Source organism: Schistocerca gregaria, chromosome 2, assembly GCF_023897955.1.
Source record: "Schistocerca gregaria isolate iqSchGreg1 chromosome 2, iqSchGreg1.2, whole genome shotgun sequence".
Lineage (NCBI taxonomy): Eukaryota > Metazoa > Arthropoda > Insecta > Orthoptera > Acrididae > Schistocerca > Schistocerca gregaria.
Genome location: NC_064921.1, coordinates 961,595,916 through 961,619,554, shown reverse-complemented (window position 1 = coordinate 961,619,554; position 23,639 = coordinate 961,595,916). Strand labels below are relative to the sequence as shown.

The 23,639-nt window shown below is 42.6% G+C and overlaps 1 protein-coding gene across 3 annotated transcripts in view; it reads right to left on the bottom strand.

The window, feature by feature from the left end:
- Positions 1-23,639, bottom strand: part of LOC126335443 (uncharacterized) — a 159,129-nt gene that overhangs the window by 102,534 nt on the left and 32,956 nt on the right. For all 3 annotated transcript variants that reach the window (XR_007564870.1, XM_049998732.1, XM_049998730.1), the window contains exon 2: positions 12,869-12,940. Coding sequence is in view for 2 of the 3 variants with exons in the window: in XM_049998732.1 (XP_049854689.1) it covers positions 12,869-12,940 (72 nt within the window). In the remaining variant the exon portion in view is untranslated. The remainder of the gene's footprint in view (positions 1-12,868; positions 12,941-23,639) is intronic.

The following is a 23,639-nucleotide window of genomic DNA, read 5'->3' as shown; positions in this document are numbered from 1 at the left end:
CAAGTTTGCATCGGGTTCCTTATACACTTCATCCCAGTCTAGGTGCTGTAGGCTTTCCCTAAAGTTTGCAATATTTATATTGTTAATTGAACGCACTGCTTTGAAAGTCTGATTTATTATACTGCATGGAGCTATGTCATGTACTGTAACAAGCTGTGCACTATGATCTGAAAGACCATTCTCAACAGGATAAGCATTTATGTCATTAAACTTATCTTGGTCTATAAAAAAGTTATCTATCAATGTACTGCTGTTCTTTGTTATCCGAGCAGGAAAATCAATGACGGAGCTCAAATTGAAAGAACTGAGTAATACTAAAAGGTCATTCTTCCTATTACACTCTTTGAGGGAATCAACATTGAAATCCCCACAAATGATAATTTGCTTCCCCCTGTCTGACAGATAGCACAACAAAGCATCCAAGTTTTCTAGAAATAGCTGGAAATTCCCTGAGGGGGACCTATACACTGTTACAATTATGAAAGTGCCATCATTTAGTTTAAGTTCAGTGGCACATGCTTCCATATGTTGCTCTACACAAAATTTTTTAGTTTCTAAATTTTTTGCACTGTGGAAGCTTTTGACATATATGGCAACTCCTCAGGGAAGAAAACTCCTTTTGGAAATATGTTTGATGTGCAGCAACATGTACGCTGCATATTTTCTTATTACGAAAGTGTGATTCGAATTCTACCAAACTCCGCATGTTACTTTCCGAACCATTGTAATCGAGATTGCGATGCGCTTTTGTAAGCCAGTCATAGCTCATGTCACTTGATTGCGCCAGCCGATGACAGCTGATATTCAGACCACAGGACACGTGATATAGTCGGCTAATAGCTACACCACTGTTATGTAGCACGGATACACAAACAGGAAAAGTTAATGTTTTAAATTAATATACATAGTGTTGCTAGAAGAAAAGAAAAACTTTCACATATAACATTGGTCCCTAAGTTTAATAAGCTGCAAGAGAAGCTAAGCTTTCACATACACTCCTGGAAATGGAAAAAAGAACACATTGACACCGGTGTGTCAGACCCACCATACTTGCTCCGGACACTGCGAGAGGGCTGTACAAGCAATGATCACACGCACGGCACAGTTGGCCGTCGAATGGCGCTAGCTGCGCAGCATTTGTGCACCGCCGCCGTCAGTGTCAGCCAGTTTGCCGTGGCATACGGAGCTCCATCGCAGTCTTTAACACTGGTAGCATGCCGCGACAGCGTGGACATGAACCATATGTGCAGTTGACGGACTTTGAGCGAGGGTGTATAGTGGGCATGCGGGAGACTGGGTGGACGTACCGCCGAATTGCTCAAAACGTGGGGCGTGAGGTCTCCACAGTACATCGATGTTGTCGCCAGTGGTCGGCGGAAGGTGCACGTGCCCGTCGACCTGGGACCGCACCGCAGCGACGCACGGATTTACGCCAAGACCGTAGGAACCTACGCAGTGCCGTAGGGGACCGCACCGCCACTTCCCAGCAAATTAGGGACACTGTTGCTCCTGGGGTATCGGCGAGGACCATTCGCAACCGTCTCCATGAAGCTGGGCTACGGTCCCGCACACCGTTAGGCCGTCTTCCGCTCACGCCCCAACATCGTGCAGCCTGCCTCCAGTGGTGTCGCGACAGGCGTGAATGGAGGGACGAATGGAGACGTGTCGTCTTCAGCGATGAGAGTCGCTTCTGCCTTGGTGCCAATGATGGTCGTATGCGTGTTTGGCGCCGTGCAGGTGAGCACCACAATCAGGACTGCATACGACCGAGGGACACAGGGCCAACACCCGGCATCATGGTGTGGGGAGCGATCTCCTACACTGGCCGTACACCTCTGGTGATCGTCGAGAGGACATTGAATAGTGCACGGTACATCCAAACCGTCATCGAACCCATCGTTCTACCATTCCTAGACCGGCAAACGAACTTGCTGTTCCAACAGGACAATGCACGTCCGCAAGTATCCCGTGCCACCCAACGTGCTCTAGAAGGTGTAAGTCAACTACCCTGGCCAGCAAGATCTCCGGATCTGTCCCCCATTGAGCATGTTTGGGACTGGATGAAGCGTCGTCTCACGCGGTCTGCACGTCCAGCACGAACGCTGGTCCAACTGAGGCGCCAGGTGGAAATGGCATGGCAAGCCGTTCCACAGGACTACATCCAGCATCTCTACGATCGTCTCCATGGGAGAATAGCAGCCTGCATTGCTGCGAAAGGTGGATATACACTGTACTAGTGCCGACATTGTGCATGCTCTGTTGCCTGTGTCTATGTGCCTGTGGTTCTGTCAGTGTGATCATGTGATGTATCTGACCCCAGGAATGTGTCAATAAAGTTTCCCCTTCCTGGGACAATGAATTCACGGTGTTCTTATTTCAATTTCCAGGAGTGTATAATGTTGACGTTTTACACTTTAAGATATATCACACAAACGTGAAAGTAAATCTTTTAGCGTAGTCCAGTGACTTGTCCTGAAAGTTTTCCAGAAATATATTAGCTACAGCAGAGGGCAGAGAGCTTCCCGTAGCTCTACATCAATTTGCTCATAATAACGACATGAATGTTGATTTAAGAAATTCATCGCACATTCTCGCACATAGTTCAACTTGCAGAGAAGGAAATTTACTTTGAAAATAACGCTCTTCAAACCACCATAATTTCCCGCGACCTGTTAGCAATAGGCTCGTTTCAGTAGTCGTCAGACAGCGACAAACAACAGGCGCCACCGCACTTTGGCAGCTGCTATGACGCAGGAAGCCCGTATGTTCGTACGTGTAAAACATCAGAAGATCTTACATTATGTCATAAAAGAAAAAAGACAAGAGGATACTCAAAGAGCATCGGAATTTCGTGAAGCGTACTAAAATGGCACATTCAAATTGCATACTTAAAGAGCACATTCGTGTGTCCAGTTTCCCAATGAAGTAGCCGTCGACCTGACATTAAGCTTTTCAGTTGGGTTTCGAGATGTAAATTTTCTTGGAGTACCAGTAATGTATTAACTCATTTTTGATTCTTTATTATGGCATAATGCCATACGTGCTAGAAGATGAAAACGTGCACTTGAAATGCAGCAAGCAGTTGAAATTAGCCAATAGTGTGGAACTAAACACTTTGTTTCAAACACATTGACTGCCTCAGCGTAAAAGATTATTAAAAACCAAATTTATTTAGCAAACTGAAAAAAATAAAATCTGAAACTAATAACGTATATTAGCCTTCCGTAATTATGTGAATATATTTTAATTCACTTGATAGCCCCCGGCCACAGAAATCCGTTTTGTTTTCATTTGACGTGAGAGCAGTAAACGAAGTGGAAATAGCAAAATCACAAAATGTAAACACGGGTGACTGTAACTCAGACTGCTCTGCGCATCAACCTCGGATCTGGGATATTTCCGAACCGGGGCAATACTCAGATAGGTGTTTTCTCCTCCAGAATATGAATTTGGCGCCTCCCCCCCCCCCCCCCCCCCCCCTCTAGATCTGGGCCCGCAGCGCATGCGATACTCTGGCATCTGGACGCGACAATAAAATTTTCCCCGGTAGCACCTATCTGCTTGCTGTGACTGCTTACACAGCCAACAGCCACATTTCAACTGCGCATGCGCATGAGCCCGCTCGTAACTGCTAAAACGAGTCTAATGTAAACAGTTGTGACGTCACGCTCATCGCAGGCAATTTGCTGTTATGAAGCATTGCACAGTCTTACTAAAGCCTTTGACACATTTTGCTGTTGGCTAACCCTTGTATGAGCACTGTGTTTAGTTGTTGTATATGGCAGTTTATGGTTCATTTTCGTTTTGTTTTCCCGTTCACGTTTTATTGTTGCAGTATTACTCTGCAGTAGCGGGATACAGTAACATCCTTTGTTAGAGTATCGATTCTTACCAGTTAAAATAACAAAAATTTAAATGAAAACTAAAACAATGAAAAATTCCCGGGGTTTTCCCTGTTTTATCCCGGATGAAAAAAATTCCCGGGCTTTTCCCGGATCTCTCGGGTCATATACACCCTGTTTGAGAGTGACAACTTTTCTTGGAAGGCATTAAATTCAATAAATATGCTATAAATACTGCGACAGTTCACTGTTAAAATTTTGATAGTTGAAGCAGCCTTACTTTGTATGCACTCTGATTTTGCTCTCTGCATATTAACTGGTAGGCACTCACTGGAGGATCTCATACTACTGCCTAAGCTAAAAAAAAAAAAAAAAAAACCTATGTGCACTCCACAAGTACTTTGAGTACTTTGTTATCCGAATAGCTGCTCTCTTTGTGTGATGCGTTCTTGACCTATCATGGGGAGTCCTATAATTCTCCACCCCATAATGCAGGCCCAGGAATCTGCACCCACACTCATCATAGATTGGATGGAGCCTTTGGCTGAGACCCTCCACTTGGCGCCTAACCAATCACCCCAATCACTTCTGGGCACAATGCTGCAGATTGTCAGTTCTGCTTGCAAGCAACACGTGAGCTCAGCAGTCTTTGGCACTTCCGAACCCTTCCCCGTCTGCCTGCTTGGATTTTGCTGAATGAGTGGCCACCAGTCCACTCACAGGCTGAAAGGGCGAGGCCAGACGGCCAGCCTCCACATTAAGTTTCTGCCCTAACAACCTCGGAAAAGCCAAACAGGAATGCATCAAAAAGGAAGTAAAAAGAAGTGTAAAGTAGCGAACACCATGAAACTACAAGCCGGCCGGTGTGGCCGTGCGGTTCTAGGCACTTCAGTCTGGAACCGCGTGACCGCTACGGTCGCAGGTTAGAATCCCGCTTTGGGCATGGATGTATGTGATGTCCTTAGGTTAGTTAGGTTTAAGTAGTTCTACGTTCTAGGGGACTGATGACCACAGATGTTAAGTCCCATAGTGCTCAGAGCCATTTTTTTTTTTTTTTGAAACTACAAAACCTACGAAGTCGCTCTGAGTTAAGAGAAATTGCTAAATCTGATCCATGAGTTTCGATCACTCGTATAGCATTTTTCCCAAAGAAGACCAGTCCACCAGTTGAACGTAAAGGGCAACATCAAACTAATGGAAAACGCAGAAGTGAGGCACATGCTTGATAGAACGACAGTAAGGAGAATGCACAATCGAAAAACGAAGTGTAATAAAGCGAACACTAGTTAACAGACCAAAGTTTCCAAAAAGAAACGCAAACAGAGGGAATACACAATTATGCAACGAGCACCTTATGGCGCGGCAGCAGGTGGCGGCGCCACGACGCGTTCTGCCCTCGCGACGTTGACGTGGCCCAGCCGACCGAGGCCAGCACAGCCAGGAATCCTTGTTGTCCAACATCTCTATGGCAATGGCACCTCTCGTCGCCCCTCGTCGCCGGTCGCGCGGCCCACCTCCATCTTGCCCACAGTGCTTTACTGCACATTCTCGAGCTGATTGTCCCCACTGCTGGAAAACTTGCACGCTGTGTAACAAGGAGGGCCACATCCGATCAGTTTGTCATAGTCTCCCGACTCGCTCCAGTCTTGCCCCTCCTGGGCCTCACGATACAGTCCATGCTCTGCAATCAGTCGTCTCACAGGCTGACTCATCAGCACGGAAGCTTTTCCTCACACTCTGCCTTTTCACTTAGGATGTTAGTTTTCAGGTCGACACTGGCGCCACTATCTCCCTGATTAATATGGCGACGTATATTCTGCTGGGCTCTCTTGAGTTGTCACCTCCCTCTCACCGTTTGGTCGCCTACAGAGACGGTTACATTCCCCTTCGTGGGCAGTTCGTCGTCCAAGCGACGTACAAGCGTGTTCCCCGGCTTCTTACCCTCTTTGTCGTCGGTCATCCGTCAGCTTTTCGAATATTTTTGGCCTCGATACGTTTCAGCTGTTTGGCTTTTTAATTTCTGATGAAGTTACGGTCGTTTAAACGGCTGTGCCTTTCCAGGACTTGGACGATCTGTGCTCCGCTTTTGTGTTGTCTTTTGCAATGGATCTCGGATGTGCTTCCGGTTCTCAGGTGCACGTCACCCTACAGCTGGGTGCGCAGCCTCGCTTTTTCCAGGCCCAGCCCCTTCCGGTGGCCTTACGGCCGGCAGTCAAGCAGGAACTTGATCGGCTCCAGGCCACTGGCGTTCTGGAGCCTGTGACTTACAGTGCCTAGGCGCCAGCATTAGTGGTCATACAGAAACCGAATGGGTCCCTTCAGCTGTGTGGGGACTTTGGTACTACAGTCAATGCTCCGTTCCTCATTGACACTTACAACATTCTCCGGCAGGAAGACCTTCTCGCCAAGCTTGCCAGGGGAGAGTATTTTTCAAAGATTGACCTGGCTGCCGTATCTCAGAACATCGTGGTTATCAACATGCCTTTCGGACTGTGTAAGTACAAGCACCTTCCCTTTGGTGTCTCTTCGGTGCCGGCCATTTTCCGGCGGTTCCTGGAGCAGCTTATGCAGCCTATCCCAGCCTGCATGAATTATCTGGACGATATCTTGGTCACTGGGTGTTCCCGGCAGAAACATTTGCAAAACTTCAGCGCCTAATTTCACGCTCTGCAATCTGCAGGTTTACACTGTCAGCTGGACAAGTGTGATTTTTTTCAACCGGAAGTGGAATATTCAGGCCACTGGCTTAGCAAAGATGGCATTTGCTCTTCGGGTTGTAATGTCGTGGCCATTGAGGCCCTTCCTCGTCCCAAGGACTTATCTGAACTCCAGGTGTTTTTGGGCAAGGTTACTTATTACTTAAAGTTCTTGCCCCAGGCTACCTCCATTGCTCAACCCCTCAATCACTTGCGTCGCAAAGGGGTACCTTTTGATTGGACTCCTGCCTGTGACCTGGCTTTTCTCCATTTAAAGACGATGCTGAAGTCCGCCCCTTGCCTTACTCCCTTTTCTCCAGACCGCCCCTTGGATGTGGCAGCTGATGCGTAGGCATAAGACACTGGGGCTGTCCTTGCGCATCAGGATGCCGATGGCTCCGAACAGCCCACCGCTTATGCCTCTAAGACGTTAACCCCAGCACAACGGAACTACTCCCAGACTGAAAAGGAGGCCCTGGCAATAGTGTTTGCCGTCCACAAATTTCACATCTATCTCTTTGGTGCAAAGTCCCCCTTCATGACAGACCATAAACCTTGGTTACCCTTTTCGGAACCCACTCTCACCTTCCAGAGCGGACGGCGCAACATCTCCATCTCTGGGCATTGTTTTTACGAAATTATGCTTACACCATCCGGTATAAGCCCACCGCCCACCATGCTAACACGGACGCTTTGTCATGTCTCCCAGCAGGCCCCAATCCTTCCTTTGACCAACAGGAGGTCCTCTGCTTTCACAATGATTCGCCCACCGGGATGCGCTGGACAGTCTGCCTCTTATGGCTGCTCACATTGTCGCGGCTACCTGCCGCGACCCTATCTTGTGGCAGGTTCTCCACTAAGTGGTCCACGGGTCGTCCTCCTATGTTACTCTTTGGAACAGTCCAATTTCAGACCCTGGCACCACCTGTCCCACAGGCTATCCATGGTCGATGATGTCCTTCTGTTGGCCATGTAGTCGGATGCCCATCGGGTGGTCATTCCTCTGGATTTGCAGCTTCGGGTCCTCAGTTTCTTACACAGCGGGCACTGGGGTATGTCCCGTATGAAAGGTTTGGCTCACCGGCACGTGTATTTGCTTGGCATCAAAATGGTTCAAATGGCTCTGAGCACTAAGGGACTTAACGTCTCAGTTCATCAGTCCCCTAGAACTTAGAACTACTTAAACTATCTAACCTAAGGACATCACACACATCCATGCCCCTGGCAGGATTCGAACCGTAGTGGTCAGCCCGGCATTGATGACGATATTGACCACCTAGTCTGTGGGTGCACTGTATGTGCGCGTCACCAGGCAAGCCCCCCTCATTCATTTACACCCTGGCTTTTGCCTCGCCGGCCCTGGGATCGTATCCATATCGAATTTGCAGGCCCATTTTTGGGGACCATGTGGTTACTTATCATTGATATCTACTCCATGTACCCATATGCCGTCCACATGGCATCCACCACCACGGAGGCTACACTCACGGCCCTGGCACAGGTTCTCGACATTGCAGGCCTGCCACACATGTTGGTCTCCGATAATGGTCCCCAGTTCATGGCGTCCTTCCACCACTTCTGTCGGACCAATGGTATCAAACATATCCGTAGCCCCCCTTTCCACCCCTTGTCCAGTGGGTCAGCAGAGGCTTGTCTGCACTTTTAAACAACAGTTGACAAAGGCGGTCGACACATCTTCAACCACGTCAGCCCTCGCCCTGTTTTTGAGCACCTATTGCACTATGTCAATTGACGGATGCAATCAAGCAGAGCTCCTTCATGGGCGACACCCGCAGACCCTGCTCCATTTGCTGATGCCATCCCCTCCCGCCCCTACTCCTGGCCCTCGCAGCATTATGACACCGGCACGGCCGTGTGGTACTGCAAGTACAGGCGCAAGGCGGGATGGACGCCCGCCATGGTTGTCGCGGCCCATGGGTGGCGTGTGATGTCCGTGCAGACGTCGAAAGGGTTGGAGAGCTGCCATCATAATCGGCTCTCCCGCATGCCCCTTGGGACTCGCGCCCCCGGCTCCTCCCCTACCTCATTCGGGTACGGATATGGTCCTCGAGTTGCCACCTCTGCCACCAGTTGCTGTCTCCCTGTGGGCCTTCCGCCGCCCCTTCCCGCCCCCGGGTGGATCGGCGGCTCCCTCCCCCGCCCTGGACATTGGGTCGGCTGTCACGGATACCTCAAGCATCCCTTCCTCCCCACCAACAGTGGTTGATGAGCCCGGCTCTTCTCCCTACTGCCACCCTCTTTGGCACCGTCCCGGGTGTTTCCGTCCCTACACCCAAGTTTCAGGGGCGGAGGGATCTGGTACTGCACACTGCGGAATTTGAATCTGCATCTGACGTCATGGGCGCCTCCTGGCCCAGAGTTAGTGGGAGGGCGCCACAGTGGAACACGTGGTTCCGGCGGCCAATAGCGGCGACCCCGATCATGTATTTAAGCGCCTGTCTCTCGCTCAGCCAGCGAGTCTAATAGTTGCTTGCGTCTTGACATATCGCCTCCACAATAGACAGCGTGTTGTCAGCTCTTTGTTTTCATTACCAGTGGACATCTTGGATTCATTTGGTTGTCTCTATCACTCCATTGCTTCTTGCATGTTGTCGTCGTAAGGTCTCTTTCGATTGTCCGTTGTTGTTTCGTGTCCGTCCTTTCCGTTAGTTTGTTTGTTCGCGGGCCACTCTCCGTTTGGTACCGCCGTGCTTTCTCGGCCACCCCACAACCGGAAAGGTTGCGGTTACAAGATCCCCAGTTGTTCTTCTCAGTCATTTTTGAATTGCTGAAAGATGCTTCACTACTCTCGAAAGACTTTCACGAAAAATGGATGAGCTAAAGTCCATTTATGAAATTAATATGCTGAAATATATCAGATGCTCTTACTGACACTCTTTATCTGCCATGTCACATAGCCAATGCACTATTGTTTAACAATGTTTAAAAATTAGCCCTCATCTTCTCTCTGAAGTTGTCACTACACTTCTGTAATTCTGGCTGTGATACTTCATCACATACACCAGACTCTTAACAACTGAGCACTTCCTTGACTATATAAGTGTTGGATTAATTGAAGTGCCGGATTATTGAGAGTGTCTTAAATTCAGAATAAAACCTTAGTTATTATACTTTATTAAATCCAAAGACACATTCATTTTCATTGAAAACTTTGTCCTTGAGTGTGTGCATATCCAGTAGTATCACTCACTATGAAACATGTTCCAAGCTTTTAGTCATCACAATGATGATAAGTAATGGCAGTATGCTTTATCACACAATGGCTTTACAAGCATTATGTCAGTACTGCACATTTCTGATTGTTGCATAATGTACTCCAGAAAGATGTCTGCTGCTTTGGCACCAGCAGTGTGACATGTCTTTACGTTCTTGCCTCCTATGTCCCTCTCTTTGTCACTTCCATTACAACTTCCCTACAAACTGAACCTCAGTTCAACTTAAAGAGTTTTTGCTTGAGGTTTAGCATAACACGTCACCTTTTAGATGTCATGATGCTGAACCTTAAAGAAAGCCATAATTCCAACATGTATTGTATTGTTTCACATTATAATTAACTGGGAACTTTGTTGCACATAAGAATTAATTATTGTATGTGCCATTTCTGCTTGAGCAACTAGAGGCCAGATGTGGGCTGGGTTAATGAAAGGCTGGGTTACTGAGAGCCAGATTAACGAAGGTTTAGTGTATTCCTACACTGTCAGTCTTCGTCCATGAAATTTTGCAGTTGTTTCACATAATGGGGATGAGTTCTTATTGTTTCTAATCTTAATGAAGCAACAAATACAATTTCCATTGCAAAATGGACACTGAATTCACCACACTTGACTGAAGTATGGCAGGTCCATTGAGAAGACATAAAGATAATTGTTAAAACATAGAAAACGATTTTTTTTTAGCTCAGACTGCTATTGACTCTACACAGGGTAAGAAGAATAAAGATTTGTTGCAAGTTACTGCCAGTTTCTGTGACACTCTGACTAGAAAGATTCTGTTCTAAGACACCCGGTTACTGGGATCACATTGGTATGTAATGTCGCCGCATCAACTTGTCACACTGGTTTATATGGCTGTCAACACTTCCTGATCTATCCAATATATTTATGCTCCAGTAGATCACAAAATCAGACGACAGATGTCTGCACATTCATATTTTAAGTGATTTTTCTTGCCAACAGTAAGGTGTTACAATATATATCAATTGTGAGGGCAACAGAAACTTGCATACACATGAAATTCAGTAAAAACCATTTAACATCCATCAAAAGAGTAACACTATTACATAAGGAACTGATGCCTGCAGTGTTGGTTATGAGTGTTGCAAATATTACTACATGACTACCAACTGGGATATTAGCAACACAAGTTTAGGAATCTTTCCTCCATAGCTCTTGCATGGGTACCAGGAAAACACTTGTTTGCAATAGTCAACAACATTATGACCACTTCACCATCATGTTGGAGACACTATTCTGGGGAGAACAACACTGCTGATCCCAGAATGGATTTTTGCTCTGCAGCAGAGTGTATGCTCATGTGAAACTTCCTGGCAGATTAAAACTATGTATGAGATCAGGACTTGAATCTAGGATCTTTGCCTTCCACGGGCAAGTGCTCCACTGACTCAGCTATCCAAGCATGACTCACCAAATGCTGTCAGAGCTTTACTTCTTAAAGTACCTAGTTAACTACTGTCCAAACTTCCCAGGAATTCTCCTGCATACCTTGTAGGACTAGCACTCCTAGAAGAAATGATACTCCAGAGACATGGTCATGTCCCACAAGGTACGCTAGAGAACTTCTATGATTTTTGTAAGGGAGGACGTGAGGTGCTGGTGGAAGTAAAGTTATGACAGTGAGTCATGCTTGAATAGCTCAGTCGGCAGAACACATGGCCACGAAAAGCAAAAGTTCCAGGTTTGACTCCTAGTCAGGCATGCAGGTTTAATCTGCTAGGCAGTTTCAATACTGCTGTTTACCTCACAATAAGGGCCTCCCACAACCTCTTAGAGTATAAACTGCCTGGAGGCATGTACCAACATGGTATCACTGGCTAGGTGATGAAGGTTACACAAAGCCTCACACTTTTCACATGTCCATATCCTTAAAAATAATTAACAGACCCTACCAGTTCTTACTGATGGCTACTATATACCACTGCAGATGTTCTTCACTTCCACGTGAAACTTGTAAACAAAGATTTTCTGTGACGAATATACTACTAGAGATGAATTGAAAGAACTTTTTACATTGTGGATTAAATCAGTAGAGACATGATGTTAACTTTGTACATTGTGGATTAAATCAGTAGAGACATGATGTTATGTCCCAGAAATCACATTATTAATAGAAGATCGACTGCTATCCAGTAATTCTAAAATGAAAAATCTAAACCCATATTTACATGACGACTTGCTTCAGCAATGAGGTTATCTCCAATATCCAGAGCTAAATCCAGAACTGTGTAATCCAAAGAAAACAATCCTTTCATTAACCTTTTGTTCATGAATATCTGTATTTGCTTGTACTACACTGAAGTTTTATTTCATTATTAAAGCTGTCCTCCATCACTGACTACCACACAACAAAATTCACAACACTGTACACTGTGAAATACAGGTTCTCAGGTTCTACTATCAGCATGCCTTTCAAATCCTTTGAATTCTTCATAATCAACTTTGCTCGACCTTTACTTTAAAAAACAAATGAATGTACAATCAATAGATACACTGTAAATAGTCTTCACGGGTTTGCCATCAGACTACGTTGGCTAGGTAGCCACCAGCAAGGTTGAACCACCTGAAGATGTCGGACAGTAGCTCCAAGGAAATATTGTGGAATATGCACAATGTGATCTGGCAGCAAACCCAACAAGAATATTTACGACATATCCACCGGGAAAGCTTGAAGAGTCACAATATATACACTGTTCTACTAAATGGTGTGGTAACCAGAGCCATAGATCTAGAGCTCATTACTGCCACCATGGCAGATAAGGTGTCTGCCATACTATTTATAGTAGCAACACTCCGAATCCAATAACATGTTATCCAAGAAGATATAACCTGGAAGTTTGTAGCTCCTTGAGTAGCTAGGGGTGGGGAGAGGGAGGGGGGGCACAGGGGCCTACCAAATGTTTTTACCTACCTTCTTACACAATGATTGCCCAGTAAATTATAAATGGAAAAGTCCTCTTTTATTTAAGGTACTCAGTATTGGAGTAAGTGTGTAAAAAATATATGCTCAGCAAAAGAAAAATGTAGGTTTCAAAACAATGAAAGACATTAACTTTAAAAAGTACGCTATACATACATAGAAAAAATTCCTGTGATAAATCGTTGGCACCAATTTTCCTCATTTTTGATGTCAGCAAGTATTTCGTCCCTGTAACATAATAATCACAGTTTTTAGAATACATGGAAAAATACATACAAATGCAAGATAAATAGAACCAAACTATAATGAGAAGAGAAACCAAGTCACATCATTAGAATATTTAAGTAAAACAAATTATTCTCCTCACTGTACACATACAAAAGGCAATAAAAAGAGTACAATAAGGAGAAGAAAAACCAAGTCAAACTCGTTCAACATTTAAGTGAAATCAAGTAACCACCCCTCAAAACAAACAAACACACACACACACACACACACACACACACACACACACACACACACACACACACACAAACATGTGTGCAAGCACCACAGACCCCCAATAAAGAGAAAAAGGCTCACGGATTCACAACAAAGTAATGAAAAGCTTTATCAGTTACAAAGTACACAAAACGACAATACGAATTTCAAGAAAACTGGAGAGGGGACAGTTATAAAACCTAAGTGGACTACAGAGGAATGAATTTCAAGGTTTAGATGAAAATAAGTATGCTTCTTATTCCATAAGCATTTGGTAACATTGGGCTACTAGAGACCATTTCAGTAATCTAAAAGTTTTAAACAAGTGTGAAAAAGCATTTAACAGTGTTAAAATGAAATGAAATGTATTATAAAAGAAGAATAACACAGTTAAACAGGTTGATTTAAGATGTTTTTATGGTTGATATAAAATGCTGCCAGCAAGGGAAGAACAGTTTGTCTGGAGAACTGAGAATGTGAGACCAGGTACGAGACAGCTGATGCCATTTTCTGACTTTAACCAATGTTTTGCTAGACAGTGACACTGTATTTATAGACTCTGCCAAACAGCGAATCAGACAGCTTGACTGTTGTGCAAGTCGACTATGCATACATGTAAGATTGCTATATCAAAGCTACACTTCAGCGTCTAATGACTGGTATACTTATTTAGCCAAGTGAACTATCTTACGAGAGAAACTTTCTGAACTAACTTTCATCATTGTTTTTCACACAGAAACTTTACTGCCAAAAACATGTACAAGAAGGCATCATGAACTATACACTTTGCACTATTTTTCAAAATAGTCGCCACCAACTCTTATTCATATGCAAGTCGACTATGCTTGTGTGTAGGATTGCTAGATTGCAGCTACACCAAAGACTGGTATACTTATTTAATCAAATGAAACTTTGCTATCATATAGGTGTACAAAATTTGCAAAAATCTTATTTTTATATTCAGTCCCACAAGCGATAACTAGCCCCAAACTTTACAAAAAATAAAGATTTTCAAATTTCTTGCTCTATATAAGTGTTCTTGTTCTAAATAAGGCTAGTAGTTTATGATACCTAGCTGGTGGAAAAAACCCACTGATATATCACTGCTTGGTTCTTATTTATGGGTGTAAAAAGTGGTTTTTCTAAATGTTCAGTACCAAACTTTGGAGGCCATTTCAACTGGTTCTTTTTGAATTTAGGGTATTTTGAGTACTAAACAATGTTGTAGACTTTTCAAAAAACAATCATGTCAACTGCAATGTTGTAACTTAACCCAGTGCAGAGATATTCACGTTAACACTAATGTCTCCACACTGAAAGACAGTTGTGCACTTACAAATAAAAATGGCTGCCATTCAGTAACAGTGCAAGGTAACTTTTTTTAAAAATACTGCTTGCAAGGTAACTTTTTTTTAAAAAAAATACTGCTTTGAACTTCTCAATTATAGTGTAATCACATATTTAAAAAACCAAAATATTTAAAAACAGTTAAGCAACCAGATTAATTTTTATTGGATCAATTCAAATGGACTGACCCTTTATTGGATCGATTCAAATGGACTGACCCTATATATCTTGTCAGTTTTATTTTCTGAATTGTGGAAGAATAATGTTACTGTTTTGTTTTCATTTACCATCAGTTCTTTCACTTCCAAAAATTTTTAAAAGCCACATTGGGAGTTTCTTAGACATGGTCCTAAAGAAGTTTCTTAGAAATAAATATTTTTATAGTATTAAGGAATTCCTTTCATTGGAGTAGAACACTTTCATTTTTTAAAATTATATTTACTTGTAAAAATTGTATAATTATTTCTTTTATTTTTGTTGTTTGTAATTGTTCCCACAATATTACAACATGGAGTGTGTGATATGTCCATAGTTCCAATCCTTGTATTTGTCTATGAAGAATAAATACAGTAAAAATAACTATTACGAGTTAGTAGTCTCTGGCGATTTCAATGAGGTTTTCTAAATGATTCTGATAAGAAAAATGATTGGGAAACCTTATTTGGAACCTAAAATTTGGTCTTAGTAATTTTTTACAATTTAATCTTAGTAATTTATTTCCCAGTGTGGGCGGGTAAAGATAGTGGGACACTAACTGATAATGTTTTCTTTGATGAATCTCAAAGGGAGAATAACTGCATCCCAGTAAAAAAAAAAAAATGCTCTCTCACAACATGATACATAGTTAGTTAGAAAACATAGAATAGACAAATGACAATATTAGGAAACAGACAGATTGCTTAGTTAGTTAGAAAACACAGAATAGACAAATGACAATATTAGGAAACAGACAGATTGCTTCTCACCATATAGTGGAGATGTAGAGTTGCTCACAGGCGCAACAAAAAACTGCTAAACAAGCAAGCTTTTGACCAAAAGGCCTTCTTCTGGAGCAAATAAAACACACACACACGTTTACAAGAACACAACTCACACACATTCTCACAAACACAACTCACACACACATGACCATTATCTCTGGCTGCCGAGGCCAGACTGCGAGCAACCACACATGATGAGAGAAGCAGTCTGGGTTTTGGGGGTAAGAAGGTGGATAGGGTGGGAAGGGAGAGTGATAGCATAATAGAAGTGGAGGATGGTTAAGTGCTGGTTGCAGGAGTATAAAGGTATGAGGAGGGGACAAAGAAGATAGCCTGGTGGGGGGGAGTGGAAAAGTAGAGAAGTAAAAATAGTGTGCTGTGTTGGTGGAATAAAAGGCTGTGTTGTGTTTCAGTGGGAACAGGGAAGAGGATAGGTTGGTGAAGGACAGTTACAAACAGAAATTGAGGCCAGGAGGGTTATGGGAACATAGGATAAATTGCAGGGAGGGTTCCCACCTGCACAATTTAGAAAAGCTGGTGTTGGTAGGAAGTATCCCGATGACGCAGACTGTGAAACAGTCTTTGAAGTGAAGCACATTATGTTGGCCAGCATTTTCAGCAGCTGGGTGGTCCAGATGTTTCTTGGCCAGTTTGTCAGTGGCCATTCATGTTGGCAGACAGCTTGTTGGTTGTCATGCCCGTGTAGAATGCAGAACAGTGATTGCAGCTTTTGCAAGTAGCCCTGCCTTTGATGGGATAAGTGATGCTTGTGACTGGACTGGAGTACGTAGTGATGGAAGGATTTAGGGGACTTGTCCTGCATCTAGGTCTATTACAGGGCCATGAGGCCATAGGCCAGGGGTTCGGAGCAGATTCAGGGCAGGAATGGATGAGGATATTGTGTAGGTCCTGTGGGTAGTGGACGGCCACTGTGGGAGGGGTGGGAATGATAGTGAGTAGAACATTACTAATTTCCAGACACAACGAGATGTACTCAAAACCCTGGCAGAGAATGTGATTCAGTCACTACAGTCCTGGGTGGTACTGAATCAAAAGGGGGGTGCTCCTCTGTGGTCAGATGGTAGTACTTTTGGAGGTGGTGGGTGACTGGAGAGATAAGGCATGGATGATCTCTTTATGTACAAGTTTGGGAGGGTAATTTTTGTCTGTGAAGGCCCCAGTGAGACCTTTGACATATTTTGAGAAGGACTGTTTGACACCACAGGTGTGACAGCCATGGGTGGCTAGGCATACGGAAGGGCCTTGTAGGTATGGAATGGGCGATAGCTGTCGAAGTGGAGATATTGCTGGTGATTGGTAGGTTTGATGTGGACGGAGTTACTGATGTAGCCACCTTTGAGGTGGAGGTCAACATCGAGGAAGGTGACTTGTTGGGTTGAGGTAAAGTGAATGGGGGAAAAGATGTCGAGATTCTGGAGGAAAATGGATAGGGTGTCCTCACCCCTGATCCAGATCACAAAGATGTCATCAATGAATCTGAACCAGGTGACAGATTTGGGATTCCTAACCACCCAGAAAACAAACTTAAAACTGAAGAAACTGCAAAAAAGGTGGGATTTTAAGGAGATGGGACCTGGCTAAAATGACAGAACCAGAGGTTCTGGTGAGTTGCAGGGAGAGCATAAGGAAACAACTGACAGGAATGGGGAAAAAACAGTAGAAGAAGAATGGGTAGCTCTGAGGGATGAAATAGTGAAAGCAGCATAGGATCAAATAGGTAAAAAGATGAGGGCTAGTAGAAATCCTTGGGTAGCAGAAGAAATATTGAATTTAATTGATGAAAGGAGAAAATATAAAAATGCAGTAAATGACACAGGCAAAAAGGAATACAAACATCTCAAAAATGAGATCGACATGTAATGCAAAATGGCTAAGCAGGGATGGCTAGAGGACAAATGTAAGGATGTAGAGGGATATCTCACTAGGGGTAAGATAGATACTGCATATAGGAAAATTCAGGTGACCTTTGGAGAAAAGAGAACCACTTGTATGAATATCAAGAGCTCAGATGAAAACCCAGTTCTAAGCAAAGAAGGGAAAGCAGAAAGGTGGAAGGAGTATATAGAGGGTCTATTCAAGGGCGTTGTACGTGAGGACAATATTATGGAAATGGAAGAGGATGTTGATGTAGATGAATTGGGAGATATGATACTGCGTGAAGAGTTTGACAGAGCACTGAAAGACCTAAGTCGAAACAAGGCCCTGGGAGTACACAAAATTCCATTAGAACTACTGACAGCCTTGGGAGAGGCAGCCCTGACAAAACTCTACCATCTAGTGAGCAAGATGTATGAGACAGGTGAAATACCCTCAGACTTAAAGAAGAATATAATAATTCCAATCCCAAAGTAAGCAGGTGTTGACAGATGTGAAAATTACCGAACTATCAGTTTAATAAGCCATGGCTGCAAAATACTAACACGAATTATTTACAGACGAATGGAAAAACTGGTAGAAGCTAGCCTCGGGGAAGAGCATTTTGGATTCTGTAAGATGTTGGAACACGTGAGGCAGTACTAAACATACGACTTATCTTAGAAAATAGATTAAGGAAAGGAAAACCTACATTTCTAGCATTTGTAGACTTAGAGAAAGCTTTTGACAATGTTGACTGGAATACTCTCTTTCAAATGTGGCAGGGGTAAAATACAGGGAGTGAAAGGCTATTTACAATTTGTCCAGAAACCAGATAGCAGTTATAAGAGTCGAGGGACATGAAAGGGAAGCAGTGGTTGGGAAGGGAGTGAGACAGGATTGTAGCCTACCCCGATGCTATTCAATCTGTATATTGAGCAAGCAGTAAAGGAAACAAAAGAAAAATTTGGAGTAGGTATTAAAATCCATGGAGAAGAAATAAAAACTTTGAGGTTCACCGATGACATTGTAATTCTGTCAGAGACAGCAAAGGACAGAAGAGCAGTTGAACGGCATGGACAGTGTCTTGAAAGGAGTATATAAGATGAGCATCAACAAAAGCAGAATGAGGATAATGGAATGTAGTCGAATCAAATCAGGTGCTGCTGCGGGAATTAGATTAGGAAATGAGGTGCTTACAGTAGTAAATGAGTTTTACTATTTAGGGAGCAAAATAACTGCTGATGGTTGACGTAGAGAGGACATAAAATATAGACTGGCAATGGCAAGGAAAGCACTTCTGAAGAAGAGAAGTTTGTTAACATCAAGTATAGATTTAAGTGTCAGGAAGTCGTTTCTGAAATTATTTGTATGGAGTGTGGCCATGTGTGAAACTGAAACGTGGATGATAAATAGTTTAGACAAGAAGAGAATAGAAGCTTTCGAAATGTGGTGCTACAGAAGAATACTGAAGATTAGATGGGCAGATCACATAACTAATGAGGAGGTATTGAATAAAATTGGAGAGAAGAGAAATTTGTGGCACAACTTGACTAGAAGAAGGGATTGGTTGGTAGGGCATATTCTGAAGCATCAAGGGATTACCCGTTTAGTATTGGAGGGCAGCTTGGGGGGTAAAAATCGTAAAGGGAGACCAAGAGATGAATAAACTAAGCAGATTTAGAAGGATGTAGGTTGCAGTAGGTACTGGGAGATGAAGGACATTGCACAGGATAGAGTAGCATGGAGGGCTGCATTAAACCAGTCTCTGGACTGAAGACCACAACAACAACAACAACCCAGGATCCCAAATAAGTAGGTATGTGTTCTTCAGAAGGACTCCTGGCTAAAAGCTTACTTGTTTATCAGTCTTTTTTTGGTGCCTATCCATGATTCAACATCTCTACTATAGGGTTAGTTCGGATAAATAAGATAGTGCCTCACAGTACTGATAATCCATAGTGGAAATCAGTTGCAGTTATTTGACTCCAAACACAAATTTAAAAAAAAATAATTTATAAGAGATAATCTGGGATGAAGTTTACAAAGAACCAAGCAAGCATTATTTGAAAATATCTTTCCACATAGGCTAGTCTGAAAAACATTAAACAACCATGTAAAAAACCTAGAGGGATTAAAGTACTTGCGAAAAGAACTGGTGGATGTATCTGATGGTAAGAACAAGTAGAGATCCTGCAGCAGTAGCCCTTTAAAACACCTGGAAGAAAGTGCTACAAAACAATGCCAAGGCTACTGCCAAACAAGTCGAATGGAGCAACAAAAGATCTGGACTTCCCTCTCACAAGCTGAGTGATTTAGTCTTGCTTTTTAATCCAGCTATTAAGAAAGGAAAAAACAAACGAGATTTTCTCCTCTACATGAAGAGCCTTATCCATTCATATGCTTTACATCTCCTGTTAATGTGGGAATTCAACTATCTGATTGTACTGTCCATATTGATAGACTGAAACTGTATCATGGGCAAGCTCCGCCACCTCAACTGATGTAAAAATTCTAGTTGTACAAAAAGTAAAGAAGATGACAAATCTGCCTCCAGCATGCCTGAGATATGGTGAGGTTCAAACATCCACATATGTTAAGGTCAAAGGATTGAAAGTATTTCTTATTGGAATGTAAAGCATTGGTGCCTACTGTCCCATGAGTATTATGGTTTTAACTGTGAGTGCTAGCATCCTGTCAATGTTGATTTGATTTGGAGATGCGATTTATTTCATTTGTTATATTATAGATGATTTTCTGTGGTTACTGGTTTCATTGTACTTTTGCAGCAGCAGATGTTCAGTGAGAACATTGTGTGGTTGATAGAATCAGTGTCATTTTTTGCTAAATAGAAAGAATAGTTTTGTAAGGTAAGGAGTTTTTATGAGTTGCTCTGCAGACATGTTACTTTATGCCGTACTATAAGTAAATGTGCTAATAAGGATTGCAAAGTTACAAGAGCATTGACTTTTCCCTATATCTATTGTTTAAGCTACGAGAGCAAAGTATATATCTCAGCAATAACTGGACGTGCAGAACACGCAATAACTGGACCTGTAAAATTGAATTTTTAGTATGTTTCTTGATGACAAGTATTAGTAAGTGGGTTACTGATTGAGAGGGTGCCCTGCTGATGCCATAGGAATACAATCTGTCAGTTTTACTAGTTTTAGAAGTTCAACTACACATTTTAAGATGAGTACCACAGTAGTGACGCAAGTTTCACTAACATGAAGATATATTTGCCACACTGTCATATATTAGCTCCTGCAAAAGGGAGCACATGGTATGCGTGCATTTGATGATGTTAACATAACAAACTACAATATCTATGTTTCCACTATCTGTTGCTAATAGATCAGTTTATGTGGTCAAATTTGCAATCTAACCATCTAATACTGTTCTATTAAAGTCTCACTGTTTGGGTCTACCACCTGTAAAGGGCACTAATGACCACTCTGATAAGTACCCTCACCCACAAATCATCATCACTACTACTATCCGTACAAGCACAACAAGGAAGTGAAGGCACTGGTGAGATCTACTGAAAATCAAGTTTGCAGCAATGAGTGAAATTCTCTTGTCATGTGCTCATATGTTAATAACAGGAACTCATTTATGCAATGAATGACACAGGAAGATCATTAATACAGAAGGGTAAGTCAGACACATCACACATTTACTATATTTTTGTGACATTTGTAAAAGCAACTGTTGACACATGTCCAGGGTTTTCATTAGTACACATTTGTTGGAAGCAGTAATTCATGAAACAATAATGTTTGGAACTTGTAACTGCCTTCTGCAGACAATGAACACCTTACATTGTAACACTTAAGCTGCAGCATAGTCTACCCTCATACAAAATATGACATCTAGACTCTTTGGCAGCAACTCTATTCGCAAGATGATATTGCTTTCTGTATGCAAAAGAGAGTGTTATGTGGGCACTATATCATGGCAGTTTTCGGTGGGGAGCATTTTGAAGATACTGGTAGAGGTTGGGCCTGAACTACACTGCCAACCGCAGCAAACAATTGCACTATAGCCACTACCAAATGCTTTGTGTACTCCAATTTGCTTTGTGCTGTGGATTGCTTGTTTTCTTCTTTCTTATTTTGAAATGAATGAAGAGACTAATCCTGGTGCATAAAGGGATTTGAATGCGACTCTCACCACAAGAAAAGGAATCAATATTCCCTATGATCATTCTGTCAGTTCTCCTTTCGTAGAAGCACAGAACGTGGTCACAGGATGGCAGCCTTTCAATATGGAGGCGGGGCTTATTCTGTCACACCGCTCTCTCCCCTCAGGCAGTCTAAGTTCTCGTTTGCTCATGGTCAAGGCCAAATGCCATGATGTACTGTCTGCATAATATATACAACAAAGATAAATCTTTGTCCTTGTGGTTTGCGATGAAGAGTGCAGTGTTTTCTGTGATTGACTTCATGAAAGAGCTGTGAAGCTGGTTACACACTTTGTGTAACATCTGAAAGAATTTTACATTTCTCTATGATGAAACAATAGCATCGGATTAGCTGGAGAATTCAAGAGAAATTTGCAAGTTCTGAGAGATACTCCTTAAGACAGTTATGCTGCTCAAATGCCTGAGTGTTTGTGAGCATTTACAGGAGGACTGCTCAGCAGCCATAATGGCAAGGATGGCCACCATCCGCCTCAGCCAGTCACAGAACACTAGGTGAGAATGTGTGAGGCCAAATGCAGCCTCCCACCCAAAGTGCACAGATTACAGAAACTGAAATGAAATTTTTGCATAATATAGTTAACCAATTTACTGTCTGTCATATTGAATATGACTTTTACCTATGAATGGTTTAGAATCAAAACCCCAATATACAGCTACAGGAATAATTATTTATAACCTTCTACATAGTGAACTACTCGTTAGTTGAATATTTTACCATTAATAAATCAAGCTAGGTGATTAAACAATGGAAAATCCAGAATGGAATGTAATAATATTATAAAAATATAGTTGCTACTCAGCATCTCCACTATATGGTGAGTAGCAGCTATCCTTTTCATAATACTGTTACAAACTTCTGAACTCATAGATGTATTTCACATCAACAACCGTTCTTACTACCAGAATTATTTTACCCTGTGCTTTTAGATTTTACCCTCTGGTATATGATAGCCATTTTAATTTTAACTTGTATGCTATAACCCTCAGATATGGCAAGCTAGTCACGCCTTCAATATTTAAACATAAAGGTCCCTTCTTGATCTGAACCTCCACTGAGATCTCTAATGATTCAGATAGAGGACAAGAATGATTATTTTGCAGTGAAACATGTAGTTCACTGTGTACTAAATGTATTAATGTTTTCGTAAAGCCCAAGGTAGTGGTTCTCAGCCATTCCCCTGTAAATACAAGGGCTGTCCACACACCTTCATTTGTGACGCTCTTTTTGTTGTACCCATCTGCGACTCAGCATCTCTGCTATATGGTGAGTAGCAACTTTCCTTTTTGTAATATTGTTATATTCCATCCAGTATTTTCTATCATTTGAAATAAAAAATTAACAATGTGAAACAAACTAAATTTTATTATATGCTTTTTAAAGGTACACTGATCAGCTATTTTTCAACACAACCACATTCAAATTGAGGCACATGTTACACAAGTTTACCAATAGCACTGCTGACTGCAATTGCTACCACTGGTTTATACCATTAAGCAGTTCAGCGTCAGTATCAAAGCATTGTGTAGCAAGTCATGTCTTCATCACTGGGAAGAGCTGTTAGTCGCTCATTGCCAAATCTGGACTGCATGCTGGCTGATCAAAACACCTCCCACCCAAAACCCAATAGTACCTCTTGGGTACAATTCGCTATGTGTGGATCTGTGTTGTTGTGAAAAAACTGAACTTTGGTGCTAAGTTTTCCCCGCCACTTGTTTCGTATCGCCCACCTTAACTTTGTCAGAGATTGATGAGTTACGGAATGAATTTTCACTCTGCAGCAGAGTGTGCGCTGGTATGAAACTTTCTGGCAGATTAAAACTGTTTGCCAGACCAAGATTTTAACTCATGACTTTTGGCTTTTGCGGGCAAGTGCTCTGTAGAAATCTGCCAACTGCAATTCCTACCACTGTTTTATGAAGAGACTAATCCTGGTGCATAAAGGGATCTGAATGTGACACTCACCACAAGAAAAGGAATCAACGGGCCTGATGACCATTGTGACAGTGCTCCTTTTTTAGAAGCACAGAACATGGACAA